Raw genomic sequence first — 12200 nt, 5'->3', positions numbered from 1 at the left:
AGTATGAAATTAGCAGGAGCAGAGAATCCAAGAGCCACTTCAAGGCCCTCTATGCGGACAGCAAGTAGCCCGCGGGCCACCAGTAGAAGAGCTCTGGGTTATAGGATTGTTACAAGATCGTGTGCTACTTGAAACTCACAGTGTAAGACCAGTTACTCAGATTGAGGCAGCATGTGTCTTTTTTTTTTAGTTTGCTAAATACTTCTTTATACAAATATACGGCTTAACATACAAATTCACATACTAAAGGGGCATTTCCTCTTGCCTGAATTTTTTCGTTCTCTAAATGCAGCAGTTCCTTGTCATTACAGCAGTGCAATTATCTAAGCTGCGTTCGATCCGTTCTCCCGCGCTCGATCAGTGAGGATCCAGCTTCCCAGGGCACGCAATATGGCTGCCTATTTCAATAGAGGTAGTGATGTAGCTTCCCAAATAGTTGCTATAGCAACACAAAGGAAGCTTAGTACATTAAATATCATTACAAGAGGCATAAAGAGTGCAAGAAAAAAGTATTATCTAATGGATTAATGTAATTAAGGATTTGCTATAGGATGATGCTGGCAGTAATGCATCAGTCTACGATTTAAGGTAATCATATGAATGATTTATCACCATGAGAGGTGACACGCAGAACCAAAAGCAATGTATCTAGCGTCATCAAAGATGAATACCATTTTTTTAACGTAAGATGTTTTATGTGTTTTTGTTTGTCCAATATATTAAAATAAGTACTCTATTGTGAAGCAGCAAGGCTGTTATTTTATTTCTAGTCAATATGCTGATTAAAAAAAAAAGGTTGTTATTTTGACGCCTAATGTGCTACAACTCATAGTTGCGTATGCACATTGTTGCATATAGTCACAATTGGAACATTGGCACTATAAGTGAATTATAACAAACATTCTTGATCTTCTGTGTGCTTTACTCATAACAGGGAAGAATAAGTTGCACGGGGAGACTGATGGTACAGGCTGTGAACCAAAGAGGAAGGAGTCCTCGCACACCGACATCCCAGTCCCACATTAGGAGGTAGCGAACAATTTGTTTCTTGTCAAATGCATCGACTATCACAAGCATATAGAAAAGAAAAATGACCATACTGCTTTTGTTATATGCAAAATAGATGTGTATTATTCTAAGCCATGTAGGAGTAAGATATGTTGGCCCATAATTACTAAACAATGCTATTCCAGGGCCGGGGGACAACTAACAACCTATTCAATTGCACAGATCCATATGCTTTAATGCCTGGGAGATGTGTGCCATTACGTGTTTTCCAGCATCAAAAGGGGTCTCGTGGCATAGTATCGCTTAGTAAATATGAGTCTATATGCTTTCCTTGACTTCCTTAAGATCTTAGGAAGGTCACTGTATCTCCCTAAGCCTAATACACCCAACATTATTCAGCGTGCTCTGTGTGTTCAGTGTAGCCTGTGCTATATAACAAACAAGCAAATACTCATATGGGCTTTTACACTGAGACATTGAAATGATATATTAGGAGGCTGATTAGTGCAGACACAGACATTTTACCATTAAACAGAATACCTTGGCATATATGTCTAGTTACATCCTGTTATAAAGCCACACTGCATCCTTTTCACCCTGCTTGTGATAGCATGTAATTTGGGGCCTTGGTATGTTAAGCAATAGTATGAATCATGTCATGTTCTTCTTTCTTCTTTAAGACCTCGATCTCGGTCCAGGGATAGTGGAGATGAAAACGAACCCATCCAGGAAAGATTCTTCCGTCCTCATTTCTTGCAGGCTCCTGGAGACCTCATTGTCCAAGAAGGAAAGCTCTGCAGGATGGACTGCAAGGTACTTATTCACTCATCAACGCGGCTCATATATCAAAGTGCAAGTATTCCTGCACAAGTTCAAGTAGCGGTTTTGGGGCCTTTTGCAACGTGTGACTTAATGAAGTGATCTGCACCGCAATGGCAATACTTCATAAAAGGAAATGCCTTGTACATATGTTACAGCCCAACTACTTGTACGTGTTCAAAAAGTAACATAACTAAGAATATATCTGTATGTTTCTGATTCCCCAACATGTAACTCCTTTAAGCAAGTTACTACAATTGGTTCATTTTTAGTCCTGGCAGGGATTGTACCATAAAAGCCATTGGCCAGAAACCATCAAAACACAATCCTCACTGTCGCGGCTGAAACCTGCCCCTTGTCTTTATCACTAGCCCAATGGATAGTCTCTTCGCTGTATTAAGCAAAGAGAAAGAGATTAAACTATTAGGGGTGAACTATGAGTGAATAAGCCCCTTAGTGAGAAGTAAATCTTAAAGGGATCTGAGCACCCGCAGATGTTGCACTTTAGAGTATTATCGTGTATTTATGAAGCGCCAACATAGTCCGCAGTGGAGTACAATAGGGAAACAGAATCATATAAATAAAATAACTAAGTAATACTATCTCCTACTATTTAGTTTCAATGGAGGGCCCGTTTGCAGTCCTTTAGGAACAAAGTGTTTGTGATCTGCTCTTGCCGTCATCATTTGTTGGCAGGTTTTGTTGTTCTGCCAGAGCTCTGTTCCACACAACCTCTGAGATCATATGGCTACAGAATTATAATGTACACAATAGGTGACCGTCCGCCTATGTTTGTCTTCCAGCTTAACCAATGCTGGCGGCATAATGTCATGTGACGGTTCAAAGCATTTTGATACTACGTAGCAGGAATTTAAAAAAACATATACCTCAGTGGAATGCAATTTAGAGATTATTGTCAGTTGTCTAATGAGGTAATGCTTCAAAGAGAGAATTGTTTTACATGCCACTTTACTGATGCCTCTCTTTTGAAACCTTCCCATGGGAAAAGAAACATAAGCAAAGCTTATTATATTCATAATATGAGCCCAGGTAATGTATCAAGACCGTGTTGAAAGACAAATTGGCTGGTATTGCCTTTTGTCGCTTAAAGCCGCTTAATCTAATTTTCGGAACAATTCCTATTGGCAGCAATTAGTATAAGCGGTTGCTGTTTTAAACCTCAAAAAAATCTGACTAATTTCTAGAGATACATCATCATTAACAAAATATGTTTAAACTCTAAGGCTTAAGTTTAAATTCAACAGTGATTCCACGGGTAAAAGTGCTTGCATTGCATAGTACATCTGATCAGGGCCAAGCACTACAGTTTCCGCTGCCTACCCCACGCCACACCCAGCCACCCACTGTGTCACCGGCGTTGTGAGACCCCCGCCCCTCTATCTCTTACACTCCCATCTCTTGCATCCCTCTCACTCCCCTCTCCCACATCCCCACCTCTCTCCCACCCCCCATCTTTCCCCTCCCTCCCCACTCCCACACCCCCACCTCTCTCTCCCATGCCTCCACATCTCTCCCACACCCCCACCCCTCTCTCCCATGCCTCCATCTCTCTCTAATTACAAGGAGGTTACTGCCCGTCTTCCATAATTTGTATTTTCTCTTTAATCATAGGGATCAAGAATTTCAGTTCAGTTTACCACTTTAAATAATCCAAAGTAATTGACTGGGCTTAGTGGCTGAAGTGTTTAATTTAAATACACAGTATTTTGGATTTGTATATAATTCCAGCCAGTCGAATGTACAGTATTTACCGTGTGTGGTATGTGTTGGACAAATCATTTTGTGTCTCATCTTATACATGTAGAGTTAAGTAACAGCATAATTGCCACTTTCTTCCCTTGCTACTTGGGAAACTCCTCGGCTGACCAAATGCCCAGAAATATGCTGTTAATATTCTACCTCAGTGGCTGCATGACGTACAACAGTAAAGTTACTGAATGAATCTACATTACTATCTTGTTTGATCCTCAGGTCAGTGGGCTGCCAACACCTGATCTAAGTTGGCAGCTGGATGGAAGACCCGTCCGTCCAGATAACTCTCACAAAATGTTGGTGCGTGAGAACGGCGTGCACTCATTGGTTATCGAGCCAGTGACCGCCAGAGATGCTGGGATATATACCTGCATCGCTTCTAATCGCGCAGGGCAGAATTCCTTCAGCCTGGAGCTCATTGTTGCCGGTATGTAGCTCAGTGTTATAACAGCTACCTGTCACTTATTCTGTATGGGAGGGGCCTGCAGAGCATCATGGTGTACTTATCTCCTTGCAAACACCAGAATAAATAGGCACACCAGAAACTGACAGGCAGATTTGTACTGCGTCGGCAAGCAAGTGGGCAAATAAAAGCTTATCAGATTACTATAGACAATAGCTGAACTACACACATTACGAAAATATGATTAAACCTCTTTATTGCCATGGGGGAAGCAACAAAGTGCGGTTAATGTGTAAATGGTTTTATTCTGTTATTAGACGTTTATCAGAGCAAAGGTATATTTGTCTGAAGGGTTACGCACATGAAATCCTATTTGTACATTGTGTAGTGCCTGTTTAACCTGTTGACTGTTCCCTAATTACAGCAATGTACTGTACCATTTGCCCGTCAAGCATTGAACTAGTTAATCCTTTTCTGTATTCCCCGATTGGAACAAACTGGTCCATCCAGCAGGGACAGGTTTAATTCTTTCGGTGCTTGCTTATGGCTTTGGAGTGTGATATTGCATATGAAATTATTTCTATTTCTTGCATCTATAGCATGCTGAGATTAAACAGTAATAAATTGTGAAAGTATTTCCCCGCACCCAACACATGCACACTACACATTCACCCAACACATGCACACTACACATTCACCCAACACATGCACACTACACATTCACCCAACACATGCACACTACACATTCACCCAACACATGCACACTACACATTCACCCAACACATGCACACTACACATTCACCCAACACATGCACACTACACATTCACCCAACACATGCACACTACACATTCACCCAACACATGCACACTACACATTCACCCAACACATGCACACTACACATTCACCCAACACATGCACACTACACATTCACCCAACACATGCACACTACACATTCACCCAACACATGCACACTACACATTCATCCAACCCAAGCACACTACACATTCACCCAACACATGAACACTACACATTCACCCAACACATGCACACTACACATGCACACTACACATTCACCCAACACATGCACACTACACATTCACCCAACACATGCACACTACACATTCATCCAACACATGCACACTACACATTCACCCAACACATTCACACAACAAGTGCACACTACACATTCACCCAACACATGCACACTACACATTCACCCAACACATTCACACAACACATGCACATTACACATTCACCCAACACGTGCACACTACACATTCACCCAACACGTGCACACTACACATTCATCCAACCCATGCACACTACACATTCACCCAACACATGCACACTACACATTCACCCAACACATGCACACTACACATTCACCCAACACATGCACACTACACATTCACCCAACACATGCACACTACACATTCACCCAACACATGCACACTACACATTCATCCAACCCATGCACACTACACATTCACCCAACACATGCACACTACACATTCACCCAACACATGAACACTACACATTCACCCAACACATGCACACTACACATGCACACTACACATTCACCCAACACATGCACACTACACATTCACCCAACACATGCACATTACACATTCACCCAACACATGCACACTACACATTCACCCAACACATGCACACTACACATTCACCCAACACATGCACACTACACATTCACCCAACACATTCACACAACACATGCACATTACACATTCACCCAACACGTGCACACTACACATTCACCCAACACGTGCACACTACACATTCATCCAACCCATGCACACTACACATTCACCCAACACATGCACACTACACATTCACCCAACACATGCACACTACACATTCACCCAACACATGCACACTACACATTCACCCAACACATGCACATTACACATTCACCCAACACATGCACATTACACATTCACCCAACACATGCACATTACACATTCCCCCAACACATGCACATTACACATTCACCCAACACATGCACACTACACATTCACCCAACACATGCACACTACACATTCACCCAACACATGCACACTACACATTCACCCAACACACGCACACTACACATTCACCCAACACATGCACACTACACATGCACACTACACATGCACACTACACATTCACCCAACACATGCACACTACACATTCACCCAACACATGCACACTACACATTCACCCAACACATGCACACTACACATTCACCCAACACATGCACACTACACATTCACCCAACACATGCACACTATACATTCATCCAACACATGCACACTACACATTCACCCAACACATGCACACTACACATTCACCCAACACATGCACACTACACATTCATCCAACACATTCACACTACACATTCACACTACACATTCACACTACACATTCACCCAACACATGCACACTACACATTCACCCAACACATGCACACTACACATTCACCCAACACATGCACACTAAACATTCACACTACATATGCACACTACACATTCACCCAACACATGCACATTACACATTCACCCAACACATGCACACTACACATTCATCCAACACATGCACACTACACATTCACCCAACACATGCACACTACACATGCACACTACACATGCACACTACACATTCACCCAACACATGCACACTACACATTCACACTACACATTCACCCAACACATGCACATTACACATTCACCCAACACACGCACACTACACATTCACCCAACACACGCACACTACACATTCACCCAACACATGCACACTACACATGCACACTACACATGCACACTACACATTCACCCAACACATGCACACTACACATTCACCCAACACATGCACACTACACATTCACCCAACACATGCACACTACACATTCACCTAACACATGCACACTACACATTCACCCAACACATGCACACTATACATTCATCCAACACATGCACACTACACATTCACCCAACACATGCACACTACACATTCACCCAACACATGCACACTACACATTCATCCAACACATTCACACTACACATTCACACTACACATTCACACTACACATTCACCCAACACATGCACACTACACATTCACCCAACACATTCACCCAACACATGCACACTACACATTCACACTACATATGCACACTACACATTCACCCAACACATGCACATTACACATTCACCCAACACATGCACACTACACATTCATCCAACACACGCACACTACACATTCACCCAACACATGCACACTACACATTCACCCAACACATGCACACTACACATTCACCCAACAAATGCACACTACGCATTCATCCAACACACGCACACTACACATTCACCCAACACATGCACACTACACATTCACCCAACACATGCACACTACACATGCACACTACACATTCACCCAACACATGCACACTACACATTCACTCAACACATGCACACTACACATTCACCCAACACATGCACACTACACATTCATCCAACACATGCACACTACACATTCACCCAACACATTCACACAACACATGCACACTACACATTCACCCAACACATGCACACTACACATTCACCCAACACATTCACACAACACATGCACATTACACATTCACCCAACACGTGCACACTACACATTCACCCAACACGTGCACACTACACATTCATCCAACCCATGCACACTACACATTCACCCAACACATGCACACTACACATTCACCCAACACATGCACACTACACATTCACCCAACACATGCACACTACACATTCACCCAACACATGCACACTACACATTCACCCAACACATGCACACTACACATTCATCCAACCAATGCACACTACACATTTACCCAACACATGCACACTACACATTCACCCAACACATGAACACTACACATTCACCCAACACATGCACACTACACATGCACACTACACATTCACCCAACACATGCACACTACACATTCACCCAACACATGCACATTACACATTCACCCAACACATGCACACTACACATTCACCCAACACATGCACACTACACATTCACCCAACACATTCACACAACACATGCACACTACACATTCACCCAACACATGCACACTACACATTCACCCAACACATTCACACAACACATGCACATTACACATTCACCCAACACGTGCACACTACACATTCATCCAACCCATGCACACTACACATTCACCCAACACATGCACACTACACATTCACCCAACACATGCACATTACACATTCACCCAACACATTCACCCAACACATGCACACTACACATTCACCCAACACATGCACACTACACATTCACACTACATATGCACACTACACATTCACCCAACACATGCACATTACACATTCACCCAACACATGCACACTACACATTCACCCAACACATGCACACTACACATTCACCCAACACATGCACACTACACATTCACCCAACACATGCACACTACACATTCACCCAACACATGCACACTACACATTCACCCAACACATGCACACTACACATTCACCCAACACATGCACACTACACATTCACCCAACACATGCACACTATACATTCATCCAACACATGCACACTACACATTCACCCAACACATGCACACTACACATTCACCCAACACATGCACACTACACATTCATCCAACACATTCACACTACACATTCACACTACACATTCACACTACACATTCACACTACACATTCACCCAACACATGCACACTACACATTCACCCAACACATGCACACTACACATTCACCCAACACATGCACACTACACATTCACACTACATATGCACACTACACATTCACCCAACACATGCACATTACACATTCACCCAACACATGCACACTACACATTCATCCAACACACGCACACTACACATTCACCCAACACATGCACACTACACATTCACCCAACACATGCACACTACACATTCACCCAACACATGCACATTACACATTCACCCAACACATGCACACTACACATTCACCCAACACATGCACACTACACATTTACCCAACACATTCACACAACACATGCACACTACACATTCACCCAACACATGCACACTACACATTCACCCAACACATTCACACAACACATGCACATTACACATTCACCCAACACGTGCACACTACACATTCATCCAACCCATGCACACTACACATTCACCCAACACATGCACACTACACATTCACCCAACACATGCACATTACACATTCACCCAACACATTCAACCAACACATGCACACTACACATTCACCCAACACATGCACACTACACATTCACACTACATATGCACACTACACATTCACCCAACACATGCACATTACACATTCACCCAACACATGCACACTACACATTCACCCAACACATGCACACTACACATTCACCCAACACATGCACACTACACATTCACCCAACACATGCACACTACACATTCACCCAACACATGCACACTACACATTCACCCAACACATGCACACTACACATTCACCCAACACATGCACACTATACATTCATCCAACACATGCACACTACACATTCACCCAACACATGCACACTACACATTCACCCAACACATGCACACTACACATTCATCCAACACATTCACACTACACATTCACACTACACATTCACACTACACATTCACACTACACATTCACCCAACACATGCACACTACACATTCACCCAACACATGCACACTACACATTCACCCAACACATGCACACTACACATTCACACTACATATGCACACTACACATTCACCCAACACATGCACATTACACATTCACCCAACACATGCACACTACACATTCATCCAACACACGCACACTACACATTCACCCAACACATGCACACTACACATTCACCCAACACATGCACACTACACATTCACCCAACACATGCACACTACACATTCACCCAACACATGCACACTACACATTCACACTACACATTCACCCAACACATGCACATTACACATTCACCCAACACACGCACACTACACATTCACCCAACACACGCACACTACACATTCACCCAACACATGCACACTACACATGCACACTACACATTCACCCAACACATGCACACTACACATTCACCCAACACATGCACACTACACATTCACCCAACACATGCACACTATACATTCATCCAACACATGCACACTACACATTCACCCAACACATGCACACTACACATTCACCCAACACATGCACACTACACATTCATCCAACACATTCACACTACACATTCACACTACACATTCACACTACACATTCACACTACACATTCACACTACACATTCACCCAACACATGCACACTACACATTCACCCAACACATGCACACTACACATTCACCCAACACATGCACACTACACATTCACACTACATATGCACACTACACATTCACCCAACACATGCACATTACACATTCACCCAACACATGCACACTACACATTCATCCAACACACGCACACTACACATTCACCCAACACACGCACACTACACATTCACCCAACACATGCACATTACACATTCACCCAACAAATGCACACTACGCATTCATCCAACACACGCACACTACACATTCACCCAACACATGCACACTACAAAGCATGGCCCAGATACGCAAAAGGGTGTTAAGCTTTAGCACCTTTACTCCCATTCATTTGAATGCTAAAACTTAGCACCGTTTTGTGGATCGGGGCCCATGTGCTTTGAAATTGCATCTCCGTTGAATTCCGTAACATTACAATAGTTTCTCTGTCCTCTGTTTAAGGGTAAGAAATGGGATAACACACAGTACATTATTTATTAACTTCCATTCATTTGAATGTGGTAATAGACTTTTATTGTAGCCATAAGCAAAATGATTTACCTTTGAAATAATATATTCCAAATAATGTTAGTCTGTGGTTGCTTTCTATCATTGTTCATTTATAGCCGCAGTTTATGGTAAAGGGAACAATTTCAGCCTCCTACTATGCAGAACATACACTGCGTCTTTGTGAATCACATCCAAATAATAGGCTCTCAAATATTAAATTATGAACGTCTCTTCCCTTCCCAGTGCCCTCTATCCCACCCCTAATAGTTTAGGCTTTCTCCTTTGGAGTAGATTTCTTACGGATGTCATTTTTTCATGTGCACAGGGGATGCTGTGTAAGGCACAGGGTGGCAGGGACTTCTTCAAGCCCTTCAACAGTGACGTGTATTGATTTTAATCTATGTTATTATTAGTCATTGAGCAGAAGGAGGCTTTATATTGAGGTATCACAAATATCTGAAAAGAGAACACACAGAAAGTGCTCTGCCTATTGAAGTGTGGTTAGTTACACCCAGTCACAGTGATATTTCTACAATATATAAAAAGAAAACGCTTACACTGACCTAAATTGTCATAAATAATTCATTTGGATAATTAGGTCCAACCAATAACGATGCATTAAAAGTGTCACAAAAGGCTCTTGCTGCCTGGAAAACCCACGGATGCTCTCAAAATCCCCAACTCGGAACAAGATGGTGGTAGCTACATTTTCATAAATAGGAATGGACTTAAATCATCTGGATCCATTCCAACAAATAATTCACATTTGAAGCAAAGCCTATGCACCTTCCACCAAAAGCCGGTTTTTCATTAAGAACCGGCTCCAAAAAGGCATCTATTGCTGTGTTCACGGTTGTAACCATGGGAATACGGGATACAGCAGAACTGTTCTACTTCTACCGGCCTAATGTAAGGGGTTTGGGGACTCCCTGTTACTCTTTGGCACACACGTTGAAATTCACAGCTATTTTAGTGCATTTGGTTTATGACTTCTGGTTACATGATAAATGCAGCGGGATCTGGGAAGGCAGCCGTCTGCGCAGTGTGCTACTCGTGCAGAGCAGCAACCTCAAGACCTTCTTTGGCAAAGCAACATCTAACCCAGGCTGGAAAGTATTGTACTTGGTCTGTTCGTCGTCTGTTTGAAGTCGCTGTTTGGCAGGGTTTCCAGTTCTTTAGAAAAATTCTTGGTGCGGTTCAGTAAGGTTCTTTTTGTAGTGAGCTAAATTCAGTCTGGGCTCAGTTAACCCCTGTGAGGCTGGAAGGGACTGCAAGGCAATCTTCACTGGCAAGATAAGGGTTAAATAATGAATAAAAGTAACA

At 42.8% G+C, this 12200-nt stretch overlaps 1 protein-coding gene across 6 annotated transcripts in view; it reads left to right on the top strand.

The window, feature by feature from the left end:
* Positions 1 to 12200, top strand: part of PALLD (palladin, cytoskeletal associated protein) — a 187812-nt gene that overhangs the window by 163271 nt on the left and 12341 nt on the right. For all 6 annotated transcript variants that reach the window (XM_075611686.1, XM_075611678.1, XM_075611669.1 and 3 more), the window contains 3 exons: positions 935 to 1029; positions 1689 to 1821; positions 3820 to 4027. In XM_075611686.1, coding sequence (XP_075467801.1) covers positions 935 to 1029; positions 1689 to 1821; positions 3820 to 4027 — 436 coding nt within the window. The remainder of the gene's footprint in view (positions 1 to 934; positions 1030 to 1688; positions 1822 to 3819; positions 4028 to 12200) is intronic.

Source organism: Ascaphus truei, chromosome 1 (assembly GCF_040206685.1).
Source record: "Ascaphus truei isolate aAscTru1 chromosome 1, aAscTru1.hap1, whole genome shotgun sequence".
NCBI lineage: Eukaryota > Metazoa > Chordata > Amphibia > Anura > Ascaphidae > Ascaphus > Ascaphus truei.
This window is presented reverse-complemented; position numbering and strand designations above follow the sequence as displayed.